Here is a 22,099-nt window from a genome sequence, read left to right as displayed (position 1 = left end):
TTCTACCACTACCACTACTACTACCTCTTCTTCTTCTACTACTACTACAACTACTGATGAAATTGAGACACATGTGCGGCATCTGGTTGTCTTTGTTGTGGACGTTTCGCCATCCAGTGGCTGGCTGGATGGCGAAACGTCTACGATGGGGATGCCCGGGTGTTGTGCATGTGTCTTGATTTCATCTTGTCGGTATTATATACAATTCTTGTACTACTACTACTACTACTACCACCACCTCTTCCTGCCTATACATAGCCGTCCTGCTCCACTTCTGGTTAGTGTGACTTTGTCAATGGTCCAAGTCGGACCGAAACGTCGTCGTAAGCTTCTCTCTTTTATGTGCGGGTTATTTGTGTATCGTTCCAGTCACGGTATTGTGCCTTTTTTTGTTAATAATTTGTGGAATTTTTGGGGTTTTTTTTCGTGGCAATGCATGTATATAATTTTTTATGCAATTTAGGGCTTAATTAAATTATTACTGTGTATTTACCATATATATACCAAAGAAAATGGGGCTGCATGAATTACAGTATACCAAAGAAAACAGGCTTGCATGAATTACAATCCATACAGGGGTAACATCGGTATTTTACTTTCTAGCACTGCGGGAGACATAGCAGTACAGTACTGTAAACGGGCTTATCTTTACATTCTTTTTTTTAAGGGTGATGTATGAAGCTGAGTTTGAAATTAAATTAAAGTGTTTTGGGGGCATATTTAGGGTTTAAAGTATAAATGGGCAATTATGGGCATTTTCTTAACTGCGTCCAGAATTCACGGTTTTTCCAAATTCACAGCTGGTCTTAGAACATAACCCCCATGAATTTGGGGGGACTACTGTATTACCTGGTATTTCAGTCACTGCAGACCACACTGATGTATGATATAAGGGGACTACTGTATTACCTGGTATTTCAGTCACTGCAGACCACACTGATGTATGATATAAGGAGACTACTGTATTACCTGGTATTTCAGTCACTGCAGACCACACTGATATAAGGTTACTGGTGTAAAACTTAAGTGGTTGGGTAGAGGCTGCATGTCACTTCTTCACCACCAATCAAAAATATTTTAATCTTCAAAGTAGGAGTTAGAGTTAACTCTTGGTACATACAAACTATGAGATTTTTTAATACACTGGCCATTCCCTGCCAAGGTAGAGTGATCCGAAAAAGAAGGAATACCTTCGTCATCACTCACTCCATCACTGTCTTGCCTGAGGCAAGCTGATACCACAGTAAAAAAACTGCAACACATCTCCACCCCTCCTTCAGAGTGCTGGTACTGTACTTCCCACTTCCAGGACTCAAGTACAGTTAACTGGTTTCCCTGAATCCTTTCATAAATGTTACTTTGCTCACACTTCAACAGCATGCCAAGTCATAAAAACCATTGTCTCCATTCGCTCCTATCTAACACGCTCACGTGTGCTTGCTGTAAGTCCAAGCCTCTCACACACAAAACCTCCTTTTATCACAACACATTGACTCTAAGCTGAGGGACTGATTGCCTCAACCCCCCATCCCCCACCTTACACCTTTCTCAGCATTGGACTGAAGAAGTCACTATTTCCAGAATAAAGATTCCCAAATGTTACACAAGTGTCTCACTTATCAACTTGTCAGTTTTGTAAGCCATTTATAAACAGGTTTATTTCCCTATAATTCTTACACTCTATCCCCTTTACCTTCATACAAAGGTACTATGCATGCTGTCTGCCACTCACTAGGTACCTACCCATCTTTCATACATTAATTAATTGAAAGCATCAACCACTTAAAAACTATATCCCAACCTGCTTTAACATATCTGTCTTGATCCCATCAATCCAAGCTGATTTACCCTCTTTCATTCTATGGGACATACATCTCAAAATGTATATATCCTATGTGGCCTAAATGAAATATATTTTTTTCTATTGCAAACAGTAAGTTTTTATAGGTTCCCACCCTCATCATAACGGGACAGGTGTAATGTCGAACATGACTGCAAGGTGATATATCAACCTAATATAGCCTTCAGCTGCTCTATTATTTTTACATGTCCTCAATAATGTGAGAAATCACAAAAGCACTTGGAATTTCACTATCTTTTCACAGTGATTGCTTTGCATTGTATGATATCACCTGTTTACTGTGATATTACACAATGCAAAGCAACCACTGTGAATGAGCACATAGATACAAGTACACATGTACAGTTCAGGACATTTATTGAGGAAATGTTTCACCGCTAGTTGCTACTTCAGATGAAATACAGAGATGCTAGAACAAGTATTACTGTATATAATGCAAGAGGTCAGATGAGCACAGGTTAAAAGTGGAGTGACATTAAACAAAAATTAGAGAATGGGTGAGGTTTTGAACCCATGGTAAGTTAATCCTTAAAAAAGGCAGGCTAGTGTGTTAGCTACTAGACCAAAGTCTTTCTTTCTTTCAACACACTGACCTCATTCCACCGAGGCGGGGTGGCCCAAAAAGAAAAACAAAAGTTTCTCCCTTTACATTTAGTAATATATACAGAAGGGGTTACTAGCCCCTTGCTCCTACTAGACCAAAGTGGCCAAATAAAATTCATTAAACAAGGTATATTCCTATACACAATAGGAAGGCAAGCACTGGCCACCACTGTGACCATAAATGCAGGTTTTTACAGACAGATGTCACACTAGCATAGGTGTGGTGTGCTCTAGCTCAAGTCCCATCAAGGTCATTATCATGACTCATGACTTGAGCTATGCTAGCTTGAAGTTTGTCTCTAAAAGCAGCATTTGTGGTCACAGCGGTGGCCCTTGGTAACCTCGCTATGGTATACAGAAATATACCTTGTTGGATGAATCTTATTAGGCCAACATAGTCCAGTGGACAAAACACTGGACTGGTAGTTTTAGGTCTGGCTTGAAATGGGTTCAATCCCCACCCATTCTGTGATTTATTTGCAATGAGGAAGTCCTCCATGGGGAAGCGTAGCAGAATTCTTTCTCTGCGAGCCATGTGTGTCGTAAGAGGTGACTAAAATGCCGGGTGCAAGGGGCTAGTAACCCCCTTCTCCTGTATATATTACTAAATTTAAAAGGAGACACTTTCCTCTTTCCTTTTCGGCCACCCCACCTCAGTGGGATATGGCCGGTTTGTTGAAAGAAGAAGTGTTATTACAACTTAAGAGTTATATTACAGGTAACAAATTGGGTAATCTTAAATACTGGCAAGTCAAATACAGTGGACCCCCGCATACCGGACGCCTTGCATAACGGACAATCCGCATACCGGACGCTTTGATCGCTAAAATTTTGCCTCGCATACCGCCCAAAAACCCGCTCAGCGCCCTTCGTCCGAGACGCGTCCAATGTGCGGCCTGAGCCACGCTCACATGTTCCGCCGGTGGCATTGTTTACCAGCCAGCCTCCGCGGTAACATCCAAGCATACAATCGGAACATTTCGTATTATTACAGTGTTTTTGGTGATTTTTTTCTGGAAAATAAGTGACCATGGGCCCCAAGAAAGCTTCTAGTGCCAACCCTACAGCAATAAGGGTGAGAATTACTATGGAGATGAAGAAAAAGATCATTGATAAGTATGAAAGTGGAGTGCGTGTCTCCGAGCTGGCCAGGTTGTATAATAAACCCCAATCAACCATCGCTACTATTGGTGGTACAGCTGCTGCTGCTGCTGTACCACCGTCAGCTGCTGCTGCACTGTCAGCTGCTGCTGCACTGTCAGCTGCTGCTGCTGTACCACCGTCAGCTGCTCCTGCTGCTGTAGTACCGTCTGCTGCTGCTGTAGCATCATCTGCTGCTGCTGTAACATCGTCAGTTGCTGCTGTAGCATCATCTGCTGCTGCTGTAGCATCGTCTGTTGCTGCTGTAGCATCGTCTGTTGCTGCTGTACCACCGTCAGCTGCTGCTGCTGCTGTAGCATCATCTGCTGCTGCTGCTGCTGTAGCATCATCGTCAGTGCTGCTGTAGCTCGTCTGCTGCTGTAGCATCGTCTGCTGCTGCTGTACCATCGTCAGTGCTGCTGCTGCTAGCATCGTCTTCTGCTGCTGTAGTCATTGCTGTGTAACTGTTGCTGCTGCTGTAGCATCGTCTGTTGCTGCTGTACCACCGTCAGCTGCTGCTGCTGCTGTAGCACCGCTGTTGGTGTGGCTTATTGAGAATACCAAGAAACAATTAACCCCAGAGGATTTGCCACCCAGGATAGCCCAAAAAAGTAAGTGTCATCGAAGACTGTCTAACTTATTTCCATTGGGGTCCTTAATCTTGTCTCCCAGGATGCAACCCACACCAGTCGACTAACACCCAGGTGAACAGGGAAAATGCCTGGAACTAGTGCTCATATTGGTGAATTTAGAGCCAGCAAAGGTTGGTTTGAGAGATTTAAGAATCGTAGTGACATACACAGTGTGATAAGGCCTGTTCTGGAAGAAAATACCAAACAGGACCTACAGTACTCAGGAGGAAAAGGCACTCCCAGGACACAGTGTCTCATCAGTCATTGCTGCATCTTCAATAAAGGTAAGTGTCATTTATTCTTCATTTAGTAGACTAGTACATGCACAATATATATTGTGCATGTACTACTCTACTATTGTGCATGTATCCTTCTCTTTGTGTGTAGGAAAATGTATATTTCATGTGGTAAAAAATTTTTTTTTCATACTTTTGGGTGTCTTGCACGGATTAATTTGATTTCCATTATTTCTTATGGGGAAAATTCATTCGCATACCGAACATTTCGCATAACAGCCAGCCCTCTTGCACGGATTAAGGTCGCTATGCGGGGGTCCACTGTATGTGAATGCAGTAGTTCATGCTGCAGGTTTGTGTCATGCAATGCCTGGCAGGTCCTGCTCCCACATAATGGAGGCAGCAGGTGTGACCTTGCTGGCTGGTATCATCTAATTACATATTCACATAAGTTATTTTCACGTATAACTAGCATGAGCTCTCCAAATTTCATGAGGTCGGCAAGCTTGCTCCAGTGTTAAAACACAAACACTGTTCTGGTCGATGTGGTCATGTACATCTTTAAGAGAGCTTGCTGCATTGTTCTCTATATTTCTTGTCACACCCTCTACAAGATATGACAGAGTCCTACAATTATAACTGTACTGTCAGATTGTTTGTACTTTACTAAATCTCTGAGAGTGGTCAAAGACATCGTAGCTATTTTTCACGCGACTGCCTCTCATTTCATGGTTACAATGGATGCTACATTGCTAACAGGCAGAACAATATACAGTGGACCCCCGCATAACGATTACCTCCGAATGCGACCAATTATGTAAGTGTATTTATGTAAGTGCGTTTGTACGTGTATGTTTGGGGGTCTGAAATGGACTAATCTACTTCACAATATTCCTTATGGGAAAAAATTCGGTCAGTACTGGCACCTGAACATACTACTGGAATGAAAAAAGTTCGTTAACCGGGGGTCCACTGTATTTGACTGGTGTTTTCTCTCTAGAGTCAACATTGCTATTGAGACTACATGCTGTATGTTTTCTGCAGCTGGCGATGAAGTGAAGAATGAAGTGAAGAATGAAGTGAAGAAGGATGTGAAGAAGGAAATGATGAAGTGATGAAGGAAGTGCAGTACGTGTTACCTGTAACATGTCACCCCACTTTTAGCCTAGGCTCATCTGACCTCTGACACTCTGTATATTTGTATTATAACTGAGAAAACCACCACTGGTGACATGCTACCTCAAAAAAAAAAAAAAAAAAAAAAAAAAAAAAAAAAAAAAAAAAAAAAAAAAAAAAAAAAATTGAAGCATGCATGCATCTCTTTCTTAGAAAAAGAAAAGCTTCCCTAATACATATATATATGCATATTTACTTTCAATCTAGGTCTAATTAAAGAATAATAAGATGCTGCTGCATTAATAAAGTTTCCAGCAATTACATATTCAGAAGCAATAGTGTCCCCCTTGGCCTCACCTTTACCTGTCCCCCCGGCCAGTGATCATTGTTACAGTCCTGGTCTCACCCGCTGAGCAGGTCCAGTACACAGGTAGTGGTCAACAGTGTCTACCATAACCCAACGGAGTTCTGTTCCTAAGATCACGTTGGTAAACGAATTCGTTGCTAAGCAAGGAGCATACTATAATGGTAGTGGGTTTGTGTCAGCGATCTTTGATATTGATTTAATGTCACCTTTGCATCATTTACAAAATTTTAAGTATATTTTTAAATGTTTATACAGTAGTGTACTGTATATTGTAATAAACATAATAGAAGAAATCAGCTCTTATATACATTTTTTAGGTATGCATACTGGTCAGAGAGCCTGTCATAAGTCTGAGTCGTCGGTAAACGAGTATGTCGGTAAGTGAGGAGAGGTTGTAAATTAAATCTACAGTTCTTGACCAATTTTTATCAAACAAATATGAGCTCTCCATACATGCATGACATAAACATATGCAAACTATGAATACATTTGGTAAAAAAATGAGAAAATTATGTACAGCCTCTCCTCACTTAGCGACGTACTCGTTTACCGACTACTCGGACTTACAATGGGCTCTCTGACCAGTATTCATACCTAAATAATGTATATTAGAGCCGGTTTCCTCAATTCTGTTTATTACAATATACAGTACAATAATAATATAATAATATCTTTATTTACTACAAGTACATGTACATGGTATACAGGCCTAGCTGACAACAATGACATACTACTACATAGAAAGCCCCTTGTTATGCTCTGCATGTCGGGCAAATTAGGTCAGTGTCCCAGGATGCGACCCACACCAGTCGGCTAACACCCAGGTACCCATTTTACTGATGGGGAACATAGACAACAGGTGGAAAGAAACACGCCCAATGTTTCTACTTTGGCTGGGAATCGAACCCAGGCCCTCGCCGTGTGAAGCGAGACCGTTAACCACCAGGCCAATGCTGTATAAACATTTAAAAATATACCAGAAATGTTATAAATGGTGCAAAGGTAACATTAAAACAACATCAAAGATGGTTGACACAAACCCACTACCATTATAGTATGCTCCTCATTTAGTGACGAATTCATTTACCGACGTGATCTTAGGAACGGAGCTCCGTTGTTAAGTGAGGAGAGGCTGCATTTAATATAATTTTTGTCTGAATATTTACAATAATCATAACAGCTGATCAGCAGTGTAAGTCAATTAATGGTTCCAAAGTGTCAATATTGTAACTGCAGAGCAATGGAAGTAGGAGCACCTTGAATCAGTGATCAACTACAGCAAATCCCCTAAAGCCAATAATAATTCAACAAAAAGCAGCTGTGTGATTGATCACTCAGTCTGGTACCAGATACACCCTCCCCCCCCCTCTTCAAAAGTTTAAACTTACTCAATACACATAATAGTTGCTTGTACTACTGTGCCTATTACATATACAGTGGTCCCTCAATAATCGTCCATAATCTGTTCCTGGAAGTGGGACTATTATCGAAATGGACGATTTACGAATCAATTTTCTCCATAAGAAATAATGTAAATTCAATTAATCCGTTCCTGACACCCAGAAGTATTAAAACAAAAATTTTTTTCACATGAAATATAGATGTAGTACATAAACAATACAGTGGCACATGATGAATTAAACATTAACAGAATAACGCTTACCTTTATTGGCGATTCTTCTTTGTGTATGGAAGACTGGAGAATGAGACTGGCTGCATGAATTACTGTTTGGAAGGGGAATCCCCTTCCATCAACACCTCGGGTACCAATTGCTTTTCTGGGGCTACTTCTCTTCTCTGTTTCTTAATGCCACTAGGACCACCTTGAGAGTCACTGGAGTCCTGTCTCGCAAAAAAACTGTCCAGAGAGCTCTGTTTCTGGCGTCTCTTTAAAACTTCCCTAAAATGGGCCAAGACTCTGTCACTGTACAAGTTGCCAATATGGCTTGCAACATCCTTCTCTGGGTTATGTTTCTCCATAAATCTTTCCATCCTACCCCACATTTCAAAAATCTCCTTAATTTCTGAAGAAGGCACCTTCCTCCATCTCTCTTCCTCCTCCTCTGCAGCAAGATTCAGAGCTGCCATCTGTTGCTGTTCTTGCTAAAGCTCTTGCAGCTCCTCAGTAGTTAGCTCTTTGTTGTGGTCCTCCACCAACTCTTCCACATCCTCCAAACTCACATCCAACCCCATGGAAGTCCCCAGTGCCACAATGGATTTAACAACTGACATAGGCTCATCAGGGTCAGCCCCAAACCCTTCAAAATCCCTCTTGTGGACACAATCTGGCCACAATTTTCTCCAAGCAGAGTTCAAAGTCCTGGTAGTCACTCCCTCCCAAGCCTTACCTATAAGGCTTACGCAATGGAGAATACTGAAATGTTCTTTCCAAAAATCTCGTAGGGTCAAGTGAGTGTCTGACGTCACATTCAAGCACCTTTCAAACATTGCTTTGGTGTAGAGTTTTTTAAAGTTTGCAATGACCTGCTGGTCCATGGGCTGGAGGAGAGGAGTGGTATTCGAGGGCAAGAACTTTACTGTGATGAACCCAAACTCCTTCAGAATTAGGTCATCCAAGTTTGGAGGATGAGCAGGTGCAATGTCCATTACTAGGAGGCACTTGAGATCCAATTTCTTTTCCAGGAGGTAATTCTTCACACTAGGGCCAAACACTTCATTGAACCACTCGACGAAAATGTCCCTCGTGACCCATGCCTTACTATTAGATCTCCAAAACACACACAATTTACTCTTCATAACATTGTTTTTCCTGAACACTCTGGGATTTTCAGAATGGTACACTAGTAATGGCTTCACTTTGAAATCCCCACTAGCATTAGCACAGAACATTAGCGTCAGCCTGTCTTTCATAGGCTTGTGCCCTGGCATTGCCTTTTCCTCTTGTGTAATGAAGGTCCTCTTTGGCATTTTCTTCCAAAAGAGGCCTGTTTCGTCACAATTGAACACTTGTTCAGGTTTCAGTCCTTCAGCCTCTATGTACTCCTGGAATTCATGCACATATATTTCAGCCGCCTTGTGGTCCGAACTGGCAGCCTCACCATGCCTTACCACACTGTGTATGCCAGTACGGTTCTTAAATCTCTCAAACCAGCCTTTGCTGGCCTTAAATTCACTCACATCATCACTAGTTGCAGGCAATTTCTTTACCAAATCGTCATGCAACTGCCTAGCCTTTTCACAAATAAGCGACGTCATAAGACTGTCTCCTGCTAATTGTTTATCATTTATCCACACCAATAATAACTTCTCAACATCTTCGAGTACTGGTGATCTCATTTTTGTCAGCATATTTACCCCCTTTGCAACAACAGCATCCTTGATTTCCTTTTTCTTGGCTATGATGGAAGATATGGTTGTACGGGATTTGTTATACATCCTGGCCAGTTCGCCCACACGTACGCCACTATCATATTGTTCAATGATGTTTTTCTTAAATTCGATTGTATTTCTCACCTTCTTTACCAAAGGCTTGGCACTAGGAGCTTTCTTTGGAGCCATGGTAGCTTATTTAGCACTTAAATAACTTGCAAGCACTAAAATAAATGAAATATTTCGCTGGAGCACGTGAGGGGACCGTCGCTCACTGGTAAACAATGGCACACTGGCTGGGAAGGAAAGGCCGAGGCGGCTCGAGGCCGCTCAGACCCTGAGTACGCATCCGGGACGAAACTATTAGCAAGTTACCGGACCATTTCTGAGCCAATATTTTGACGAAAAGACAGGACTATTTCCGAAATGGACGACTTTCAGGCTGGATGATTATTGAGGGACCACTGTACAGTAGTATCTCGGTACTCGAACAGCTCCCAATTCAAACAATTTGGTATTCAAAATCTTTGTTTGGTAAAAGATCGCTCGGTAGTCGACCATTTGCTTGGTCCTCAACCAAACAAACACGACCTGCCAGAACTTTACTGTAAACTATTCTGTGTTTCTTCACATTTTATTATATTACAGTGGAACCTCGGTTTTCATATGCCCTAGTTGAAGAAAATTCTTGGAAAAAATTCTTTATAAAATGTATTTTATATTAATATTTTTGGGTGTCTGGAAAGGATTAATTGGTTCCACTCCAGACACCCAAAAATATTAACAAAGAATACATTTTATACAGAATTTTCTCCAGCTAGGGCATACGAAAACTGAGATTCCACTGTATTTGTATAAATAAGTCATCACGGGGCCTAAGAAAATTAGTGTTAACAGCCAACCATTACATTATTCCTTAGGGAAAAATTCGTTCAGTACTCGAACAGCCTTCTGGAACAAATTAAGTTTGAGTACCGAGGTACTACTGTACAGGACAATCAATTCTAACAGTAATCCTGCTCTGAAACTCTTTCTTGACAGCTGGAACAGAACTCATGACTCAAAAATCTCTTATATTCCCTGTGTCTGGGTCAACCTGCATAAAAACTCAATGCCCATAAAAGACCCAAAATCTGGAATTATTTGCCTGAAGAAAATGGGTCGGGCAAATATTTTTGTTAGTAAGTTCAACTTGCCCAATATGGGCCAATAAGCCTGCTGCAGTGTTCCTCTTTTCTTATGTTCTTAAGATTACAAAGGTTCCCTATCTACCAACCATTTTAAAGCTACTGTTAAAAAGATCCTCCTTACCTTAATGTGATCCTGACAGCAATTTATTATGTCTAACAAATCATGAAAAATTGTTTTTTATCCACTTCTCTCCCTGTTGTAGTTCTGCTTTCTTCAGCTCCCATATATTACATCATATTTTGTATTAATTCAAGTAACTAGTATCACTCCTACTGTAATTTTTTATTCTTATGCAACTTTTATTGTAATTTTGATTTTAAATTAGCTGAATAAATTTTAACCCTTTGACTGTTTTGGTCATATATATATATGTCTTACGAGCCACCGTGTTTAACGTATATATACATACTCAAATCATACTTCAAATCAAGCAGGAAAAAGCTGGTAGGCCCACATGTGAGAGAATGGGTCTGTGTGGTCAGTGTGTACCATATAAAAAAAATCCTGGAGCATGCAGTGCATAATGAGAAAAAAAAACTCTGACCGTTTTTTTAATTAAAATGCCGACTTTGTGGTCTATTTTCGTATAGTATTTATGGTTGTATTCTAATTTTCTTGGTCTTATTTGATAGAATGGAAAACATATTATAGAAGTAGAGGTGATTTTGATTGGTTTTACTATGAAAAGAATCTGGAAATGGAGCTCAAAATAGGGGAAATGTTTGATTTTTGCTGATGTTCAAAACTAAACAAATGATGTCATTGTCCAATAAGTGACCAACTAGCCATTCTAACACACAGTCATGAATGGTTGACATTATTTATACAATTATTACAATATTGCAGTAGTCTGCATAACAGTAAATCTTCTATTTTTTGTTTGAATAAAAATTCAAAAGAGAAAGCAAGAGTAATATCAGAGGGGCCTGGAGACGTGACTGATGAACAAAGAAAATGTTATTTTAGAACCAGGAATGTCTGCATTGTTCATTCTGGACCCTATTTTGAAATTGTCATATTTTTTAATTTTTGTGAAATTGGCTAAATTGCAAATTTCTGACTACGTTATTGAGTAGTTGAAATCGGTAAATGGGCAGTTTCTTGTACTAAATCGATAGAATAAATGGAGTTCTAAAGAAATAGCTATGAGTTTGGTCGACTGGAACAAGGAAGTGATCATTGTTACAGTCCTGGTCTCACCCGCTGAGCAGGTCCAGGTCTTTTTCAGGTCACCCTGCCTTGGTGGGAGATGGCCAGCATATCAAAAAAGAAAATAGCATAGGCTAGGTGCTCTTATTGTCATGTGAAGGGAATTTTAGTGTGCAAATCTATAATCTTATATGGTACAAATATGTGCAATTTTAATGTTATTTTAGTCTTATGTTAAGATAGCCAGAAATGCTCTGTATAACCAGGGACTTTATCTGCGTTAGCCAGGGACTGAACAGTCCCTGGCTAACACCCAGCATTCTCAAATCCATAAATACAAAACACCAATATGAAAAACAGTACAGAATGGGTCACATAACCAGAGACCAAACAAAACGTTACTCGTCAATCCTAACCAGCCTGATAAGAAGGGCAAAAAAATTGTATTATGAGAACAGATTATCCAACTTACGAGGTGATATAAAAAAGACCTGGAAAACCCTATCAGAAATTCTGGGAACAAAAAAGATATCACGAAATAGCGAAATAAAATTAGCAAAATCAGATGAACCCCAACTCCCACCAACAGAAACAGCAAACAGACTCAATGATTTCTTCTCCACTATAGGACAAAACCTTGCCAATAAAATCCCAAGCTCAGATACCCCACCAAATGACTACCTCACCGGCAACTACCCGAACACACTGTTCCTAGCTCCGACTAACCCATACGAAGTCTCCCTTATTATCAATGCACTAAAAAACAAGGCAGGAGATTTAAGTACCTTACCACCCTTTATATACAAAAAAGTGTCACAAGTGCTATCTCCAATCATTGCAACACTCTTTAACAAATCCATTGAATCCTCCACCTTCCCTACAGTACTCAAAATAGCAAGGGTCACCCCGATCCACAAAGGAGGAGACCAAACAGAGTTGAATAACTATAGGCCAATATCCAACTTACACCCTCTCTCAAAAATCTTCGAAAAATTAATTCATAAACGAATCTACTCCTACCTTATCTCCCAAAACATACTCAACCCCTGCCAATTTGGATTCAGGCCTAATAAAAATACTAATGATGCTATTATACACATGCTAGAACATATATACACTGCAATAGAGAAAAAAGAACTCCCACTGGGGATCTTCATTGACTTACGTAAAGCTTTTGATACAGTTGACCATGACTTGCTCCACGTAAAATTGTCACACTATGGTATAAGAGGGCACTCCCTCAACTACCTCAAGTCATACCTCAGCAACAGAAGCCAATATGTGTACGCAAATGGGGCAAACTCTTCTGCGCAACCAATTACAGTTGGTGTCCCACAGGGAAGTGTCCTTGGCCCTCTTCTCTTTCTCCTATACATAAATGACCTTCCAAATGCTTCGCAATTACTCAAACCCACACTATTTGCAGATGACACTACATACGTCTTCTCTCACCCGAGCCCAGTCACACTAGCCAATACTGTAAATACCGAATTACAGAAAATATCTACCTGGATGAGGACTAACAAACTTACACTAAACATTGACAAAACCTACTTCATTCAGTTTGGTAACAGAGCTACAGATGTCCCTCTTAACATAATGATAAACGGATCACCTATCACAAAGCTAACAGAGGGAAAATTCTTAGGAATCCACCTTGATAATAGACTCAAATTTCATACACATATACAACAAATTTCTAAGAAAATTTCCAAGACTGTAGGCATACTATCGAAGATACGGTACTATGTTCCACAGTCAGCCCTCCTGGCCCTATATCACTCTCTTATTTACCCCTATCTCACCTATGGAATTTGTGCATGGGGCTCAACAACAATTAACCATCTCAGACCACTAATTACCCAACAAAAGGCTGCAGTTAGAATGATAACAAATTCTCACTACAGGCAGCACACTCCACCAATATTCAATACACTAAACCTACTCACCATACAAAACATCCATACTTATTACTGCACCTATTACATACATAGAACACTCAACTCTGATATTAACCCTCCCCTCAAACATCTCCTTGCCAACCTCAACAGAACACATGACCATAACACAAGGCACAGATCACTCTTTGATGTTCCTCGTGTTCATCTCACACTATGCAAAAACTCAATGCACATAAAAGGCCCTAAAATCTGGAATTCATTACCTGTAAATATAAAAGAAACACTACCTGTTTATAAATTCAAGTCTCTACTCAAAGATCACTTACTCACCCAAAACCAAATAAATACTGAATAACTGAACCTTATAAATTGTATATCTTAAATGTTTCTCACAATTATATCACATAAATGTTAAACCTAAAACCGAATCTAACTTTATTATTTTTAAATACACTACCTTACAGAATCCTTCATATGACCTGTCTTTGTAATACTCACTTGTGCTTTATAGTAATCTGTTTACATTAATGTTTTATCACTGACTTCATCATTGCTTAGTTAATCTTAAGTTAATTTTAAGCCAGCCCGTAATGCTATGCATAGTATAAGTGGCTTTGGCATACTGCTCTTATCTGTATTTTTTTTTTCTTTGTACCTCTGTATGTGTGCACAAATTTATAATAATAATAATAATAATAATAATAATAATAATCAATTTTGTACAATGCATCAGGTGGAAATAAAAAAATTAATTTGAATTTGACCAACTGTACAAGAGGTATTGTTGATTAGTTAACTGGTCCAATTGTACAAGAGGTACTGTTGATTAGTTAACTGGTCCAATTGTACAAGAGGTATTGTTGATTAGTTATCTGGTCCGATTGTACAAGAGGTACTGTTGATTAGTTAACTGGTCCAATTGTACAAGAGGTATTGTTGATTAGTTATCTGGTCCAATTGTACAAGAGGTACTGTTGATTAGTTAACTGGTCCAATTGTATAAGAGGTACTGTTGATTAGTTAACTGGTCCAATTGTACAAGAGGTACTGTTGATTAGTTAACTGGTCCAATTGTACAAGAGGTACTGTTGATTAGTTAACTGGTCCAATTGTACAAGAGGTATTGTTGATTAGTTATCTGGTCTGATTGTACAAGAGGTACTGTTGATTAGTTAACTGGTCCAATTGTACAAGAGGTATTGTTGATTAGTTATCTGGTCCAATTGTACAAGAGGTACTGTTGATTAGTTAACTGGTCCAATTGTATAAGAGGTACTGTTGATTAGTTAACTGGTCCAATTGTACAAGAGGTACTGTTGATTAGTTAACTGGTCCAATTGTACAAGAGGTATTGTTGATTAGTTATCTGGTCCAATTGTACAAGAGGTACTGTTGATTAGTTAACTGGTCCAATTGTACAAGAGGTACTGTTGATTAGTTAACTGGTCCAATTGTACAAGAGGTACTGTTGATTAGTTAACTGGTCCAATTGTATAAGAGGTACTGTTGATTAGTTAACTGGTCCAATTGTAAGATAAGAGATAAGATTTCGTTCGGATTTTTAACCCCGGAGGGTTAGCCACCCAGGATAACCCAAGAAAGTCAGTGCGTCATCGAGGACTGTCTAACTTATTTCCATTGGGGTCCTCAATCTTGTCCCCCAGGATGCGACCCACACCAGTCGAATAACACCCAGGTACCTATTTGCTGATAGGTGAACAGGACAATAGTGTCGAAATGTTTCCACCCGCCGGGAATCGAACCCGGGCACTCCGTGTGTGAAGCGGGAGCTTTAGCCACCAGGCCTGGAGGTACTGTTGATTAGTTAACTGGTCCAGTTGTATAAGAGGTACTGTAAACTAGTCCAGTTCGGTAAAAAAACTTCATCAAAATAAAGAAATATGGGAAAGTATAAATAAAAACAAATGCACAAACCGCTACATAACATTAAGAATACTAAATGTGTAAAAATCTGGGCTAATGGGCCACCAGCAGCAACAACCTGGTTGACCAGGCAAAGCACCAGACAAGCCTGGTCCAAGGCTGGGCTGAGGGAATAGGGAAACTATAGAAAACAGTCAAGGGTATATGCCAGGGCGAGTAATCTGAGGGACTTGACACTGAAGAACATTTTTCCAGTTGATAATATTATGACTGCCAGACAAAAACACAGTACACTATGTAATATAATGTTATATCTGTATCTAAAATACTGAGATCAATCACACTCTCAGGATTTTAAGGACTGGTTTCCTGCAACATGTCAGATTAGGTGATGAAAATTCGGAATAAATGAATGTGTGTAGTACTAATTCAATGGAGTAACGGAATGATGTTCGTGAGAATGACAGTTCATCCTTCCTCGAGTCAAACCACAGAAAAGGACTGACATTCACACCATCATTAGGACATCGGATTAAAGCTCGAAACTTCACTGAAGTGATGTAAGTTTACCATCAGCCTACTTCATTAATGCCAGCCAAAAAAACCCAGAGTATGCTCAGTCTTTTATAAATGCCAAATGGATGCTTTTGAGGAAATACAAAAATCAACTAGTGTAGTCTTTGTTACTAAATGAATTTGTGTTTAGTCTGTCATGTATGTCTGAACCTCTAGAAAAACATCCCTAAGAAAAAAGATAAGGAAGATTAATAAAAAAAAGGCTTATTAATATTGTGCTCTACATTTAATATAAAAATTATTTACAGTTTTGTACTGTAATAATTTGTGGCAAACATCTCTCAGGATATGTCTGACCAGTAAAGCATTAAGGAATAACTGTACTATACATGCTGAGATCTATTTCTTCTATTGATAGATATAAAAGTCCTATTATGACTTATACAAGAAAATAGGAAAAGATACAGCAAGATCTTACTCTGAGAACTTTCTTCTTCATCACTGTCTGTCAGGTGGAAATATTTGGGGAATTAGTAAAATATTTGAGAATTATCTTCAAGTGCACAAAGATATGAGCTACTAAATACATCTTTATATTCTCCAGCTAACTACTACCTCAAAGATTTATTCTCTGCCCAACAAGATGCAAAATTCTACACTACACGTGTAAAAAATTCTTTTACGTACCATCCATATTGCACGAGTCTGGGTTGAACCTCATGAGCTTGACAGTTTTGTCGTTGGAGCCAGTGGCCACCAGGTCCCCTAAGGGACTCCAGGCCAGGCAGTAGATGGAACCCTTGTGATGCTTAGTGCGCTTGAACAACACTGTTGGCTGGTATGTAACATGATCCTCTCTAAGGGAGACAATAGTGTTAGTACATTCACCTGAACAACACTGTTGGCTGGTAAGTAACATGACTGATTCCTACTGAACCTTACTGCTAGGTTTTAAATAATAAGATATTACAAGGACCCCAATGGAAATAAGTCACTTTGAGTTTTTTGAGTTATCCTATGTAATTTACACATATGTTAAACTATAAATGATAATTGTACTTATGTGTATCTGTACCTAAATAAACTTAACTTCACCACTCTAAGGAAGGAGAGAAATAGAAAAAGACAAAAATGCAGCATAATGAGATCCTTTATTGACATCATATCACCCACACAGTGGACTTTATCAAGTCACAAACAGATCTACCTGGGCCACGCTTTACGGCGTTCCACTAATACGGACATTTCAAATTATGACCAAAACTCGCTATACGGCTCCCCCCACCTGACTTTCTAATAGTACAGTCACCACGCCCCACCTGGTTTGTTCACACTCTCCGTGAGCTCCATAAGCACCGTGTCTCTCCATTATGTCTGGAAACTCCAAAATTTCAAGTGATTTTAACCCGTAAACGGTCCAAGCAGATCTACGTTTACATGTGTAGTGCTACAAAAGTGTGTAGTAGGTTGGTAGGCAGCAACCACCCAGGGAAGTACTACCGTCCTGCCAGATGACTGTGAAACAAAAACCTGTAACTGTTTTGCATGATGGTAGGATTGCTGGTTTCTTTTTCTGTCTCATAAACACGCTAGATAACAGGGATATCTTGCTACTCCTACTTACACTTTGGTCACACTTCACAGACACGCACATGCATATATATATATACATACATCTAGGTTTTTCTCCTTTTTCTAAATAGCTCTTGTTCTTTTTTATTTCTTCTATTGTCCATGGGGAAGTGGAAAAGAATCTTTCCTCCGTAAGCCATGCGTGTCGTATGAGGCGACTAAAATGCCGGGAGCAATGGGCTAGTAACCCCTTCTCCTGTATACATTTATTAAAAAAGAGAAGAAGAAAAACTTTATAAAACTGGGATGCTTAAATGTGCGTGGATGTAGTGCGGATGACAAGAAACAGACGATTGCTGATGTTATGAATGAAAAGAAGTTGGATGTCCTGGCTCTAAGCGAAACAAAGCTGAAGGGGGTAGGAGAGTTTCAGTGGGGGGAAATAAATGGGATTAAATCTGGAGTATCTGAGAGAGTTAGAGCAAGGGAAGGGGTAGCAGTAATGTTAAATGATCAGTTATGGAAGGAGAAAAGAGAATATGAATGTGTAAATTCAAGAATTATGTGGATTAAAGTGAAGGTTGGATGCGAGAAGTGGGTCATAATAAGCGTGTATGCACCTGGAGAAGAGAGGAATGCAGAGGAGAGAGAGAGATTTTGGGAGATGTTAAGTGAATGTATAGGAGCCTTTGAACCAAGTGAGAGAGTAATTGTGGTAGGGGACCTGAATGCTAAAGTAGGAGAAACTTTTAGAGAGGGTGTGGTAGGTAAGTTTGGGGTGCCAGGTGTAAATGATAATGGGAGCCCTTTGATTGAACTTTGTATAGAAAGGGGTTTAGTTATAGGTAATACATATTTTAAGAAAAAGAGGATAAATAAGTATACAAGATATGATGTAGGGCGAAATGACAGTAGTTTGTTGGATTATGTATTGGTAGATAAAAGACTGTTGAGTAGACTTCAGGATGTACATGTTTATAAAGGGGCCACAGATATATCAGATCACTTTCTAGTTGTAGCTACACTGAGAGTAAAAGGTAGATGGGATACAAGGAGAATAGAAGCATCAGGGAAGAGAGAGGTGAAGGTTTATAAACTAAAAGAGGAGGCAGTTAGGGTAAGATATAAACAGCTATTGGAGGATAGATGGGCTAATGAGAGCATAGGCAATGGGGTCGAAGAGGTATGGGGTAGGATTAAAAATGTAGTGTTAGAGTGTTCAGCAGAAGTTTGTGGTTACAGGAAAGTGGGTGCAGGAGGGAAGAGGAGCGATTGGTGGAATGATGATGTAAAGAGAGTAGTAAGGGAGAAAAAGTTAGCATATGAGAAGTTTTTACAAAGTAGAAGTGATGCAAGGAGGGAAGAGTATATGGAGAAAAAGAGAGAGGTTAAGAGAGTGGTGAAGCAATGTAAAAAGAGAGCAAATGAGAGAGTGGGTGAGATGTTATCAACAAATTTTGTTGAAAATAAGAAAAAGTTTTGGAGTGAGATTAACAAGTTAAGAAAGCCTAGAGAACAAATGGATTTGTCAGTTAAAAATAGGAGAGGAGAGTTATTAAATGGAGAGTTAGAGGTATTGGGAAGATGGAGGGAATATTTTGAGGAATTGTTAAATGTTGATGAAGATAGGGAAGCTGTGATTTCGTGTATAGGGCAAGGAGGAATAACATCTTGTAGGAGTGAGGAAGAGCCAGTTGTGAGTGTGGGGGAAGTTCGTGAGGCAGTAGGTAAAATGAAAGGGGGTAAGGCAGCCGGGATTGATGGGATAAAGATAGAAATGTTAAAAGCAGGTGGGGATATAGTTTTGGAGTGGTTGGTGCAATTATTTAATAAATGTATGGAAGAGGGTAAGGTACCTAGGGATTGGCAGAGAGCATGCATAGTTCCTTTGTATAAAGGCAAAGGGGATAAAAGAGAGTGCAAAAATTATAGGGGGATAAGTCTGTTGAGTGTACCTGGTAAAGTGTATGGTAGAGTTATAATTGAAAGAATTAAGAGTAAGACAGAGAATAGGATAGCAGATGAACAAGGAGGCTTTAGGAAAGGTAGGGGGTGTGTGGACCAGGTGTTTACAGTGAAACATATAAGTGAACAGTATTTAGATAAGGCTAAAGAGGTCTTTGTGGCATTTATGGATTTGGAAAAGGCGTATGACAGGGTGGATAGGGGGGCAATGTGGCAGATGTTGCAAGTGTATGGTGTAGGAGGTAGGTTACTGAAAGCAGTGAAGAGTTTTTACGAGGATAGTGAGGCTCAAGTTAGAGTATGTAGGAAAGAGGGAAATTTTTTCCCAGTAAAAGTAGGCCTTAGACAAGGATGTGTGATGTCACCATGGTTGTTTAATATATTTATAGATGGGGTTGTAAGAGAAGTAAATGCGAGGGTCTTGGCAAGAGGCGTGGAGTTAAAAGATAAAGAATCACACACAAAGTGGGAGTTGTCACAGCTGCTCTTTGCTGATGACACTGTGCTCTTGGGAGATTCTGAAGAGAAGTTGCAGAGATTGGTGGATGAATTTGGTAGGGTGTGCAAAAGAAGAAAATTAAAGGTGAATACATGAAAGAGTAAGGTTATGAGGATAACAAAAAGATTAGGTGATGAAAGATTGAATATCAGATTGGAGGGAGAGAGTATGGAGGAGGTGAACGTATTCAGATATTTGGGAGTGGACGTGTCAGCGGATGGGTCTATGAAAGATGAGGTGAATCATAGAATTGATGAGGGAAAAAGAGTGAGTGGTGCACTTAGGAGTCTGTGGAGACAAAGAACTTTGTCCTTGGAGGCAAAGAGGGGAATGTATGAGAGTATAGTTTTACCAACGCTCTTATATGGGTGTGAAGCGTGGGTGATGAATGTTGCAGCGAGGAGAAGGCTGGAGGCAGTGGAGATGTCATGTCTGAGGGCAATGTGTGGTGTGAATATAATGCAGAGAATTCGTAGTTTGGAAGTTAGGAGGAGGTGCGGGATTACCAAAACTGTTGTCCAGAGGGCTGAGGAAGGGTTGTTGAGGTGGTTCGGACATGTAGAGAGAATGGAGCGAAACAGAATGACTTCAAGAGTGTATCAGTCTGTAGTGGAAGGAAGGCGGGGTAGGGGTCGGCCTAGGAAAGGCTGGAGGGAGGGGGTAAAGGAGGTTTTGTGTGCGAGGGGCTTGGACTTCCAGCAGGCATGCATGAGCGTGTTTGATAGGAGTGAATGGAGACAAATGGTTTTTAATACTTGACGTGCTGTTGGAGTGTGAGCAAAGTAACATTTATGAAGGGATTCAGGGAAACCGGCAGGCCGGACTTGAGTCCTGGAGATGGGAAGTACAGTGCCTGCACTCTGAAGGAGGGGTGTTAATGTTGCAGTTTAAAAACTGTAGTGTAAAGCACCCTTCTGGCAAGACAGTGATGGAGTGAATGATGGTGAAAGTTTTTCTTTTTCGGGCCACCCTGCCTTGGTGGGAATCGGCCAGTGTGATAATAAAAAAAAAAAAAAATGCTACAAAAGTAGATCTACGTTTTTTTACATATTTTCAAATATAACAAAAAAAAGTAGATAAGTTTTTTTACACATTTTCAAATGTAAAAAAAAAAAACATCTACTTTTTTTTACATAATTTCAAATGTTGAAAAAAATGTATATATACGTTTGGACCATTTACGGGTTAAAAGTTATTTCATATTTTATATATACTCTGATAATTATACTTATGTATACCTGTACCTAAATAAACTTACACACTGTGCTGGTGTGCAGGTACACATTAAAATCAGTAAGAGTGTCTTATGTCACGAGATGCCATATTAGTAATGATAATAATAATGCTCAATAATAATCACCGAGTCTCATTAAGTGTCATACGCTAATACTATACACATTTTCATTAATCCATCTATGATATTTTTCAAAATAATATAATAAACACGATACGTAACATTTAACCCTTTGAGGGTCGACAGGCCCTCTCCGAAACTCGTTCTCAGGGTCGGCCAAATTTAACCCTTTCAGGGTCCAAGGCCCAAATCTGGAGTCACGCACCAGTGTCCAAGATATTTCAAAAAAAAAATTTGTTATTTTTTCTTATGAAATCGTAGAGAATCTTTTTGTGAAGGTAATAAAACAAAAAGTATGAAAATTGGTGGAAAATTGACGAAATTATGCTCTCGCGAATTTTGATGTGTCAGCGATATTTACGAATCGGCGATTTTGCCGACTTTGACTCCCATTTTAGGCCAATTACATTATTCCAATCAACCAAATTCTTAGCTATTTCACTAGTATTACTTCTATTCTATCGATTGAGCACAAGAAATCGCCAAGTCAACTGTTTCAACTACAAAATAAAGTGATCGGAAATTGTTAATTTGGCCAATTTAACACAAAGTTCAAAATATTCCAATTTCAAAATAGGGTCCAGAATGAACAATGTAGGCATTCCTGGCACTAAACTAACATTTCCTCTGTTCATTAGTTATGTTTTGAGGCTTTACAAATAAATTCCATTTTTATTTTTTATTCACATAATGAATTTTTATTCACACCAAAAAATAGAAGATTTACTCTTATGCAATACTGTAATAATTGTATAAATATCATCACCATATTTGTGAATGTAT

At 39.5% G+C, this 22,099-nt stretch overlaps 1 protein-coding gene across 2 annotated transcripts in view; it reads right to left on the bottom strand.

Annotated features, from left to right (window-relative positions):
- Positions 1-22,099, bottom strand: part of LOC128692892 (WD repeat-containing protein 47-like) — a 461,968-nt gene that overhangs the window by 46,208 nt on the left and 393,661 nt on the right. For both annotated transcript variants that reach the window (XM_070104928.1, XM_070104929.1), the window contains exon 3: positions 16,614-16,783. In XM_070104928.1, the coding sequence (XP_069961029.1) occupies positions 16,614-16,783 (170 nt within the window). The remainder of the gene's footprint in view (positions 1-16,613; positions 16,784-22,099) is intronic.

The sequence above is a fragment of the Cherax quadricarinatus genome, chromosome 95 (assembly GCF_038502225.1).
Source record: "Cherax quadricarinatus isolate ZL_2023a chromosome 95, ASM3850222v1, whole genome shotgun sequence".
In the NCBI taxonomy this organism is placed as follows: Eukaryota; Metazoa; Arthropoda; class Malacostraca; order Decapoda; family Parastacidae; genus Cherax; species Cherax quadricarinatus.
This window is presented reverse-complemented; position numbering and strand designations above follow the sequence as displayed.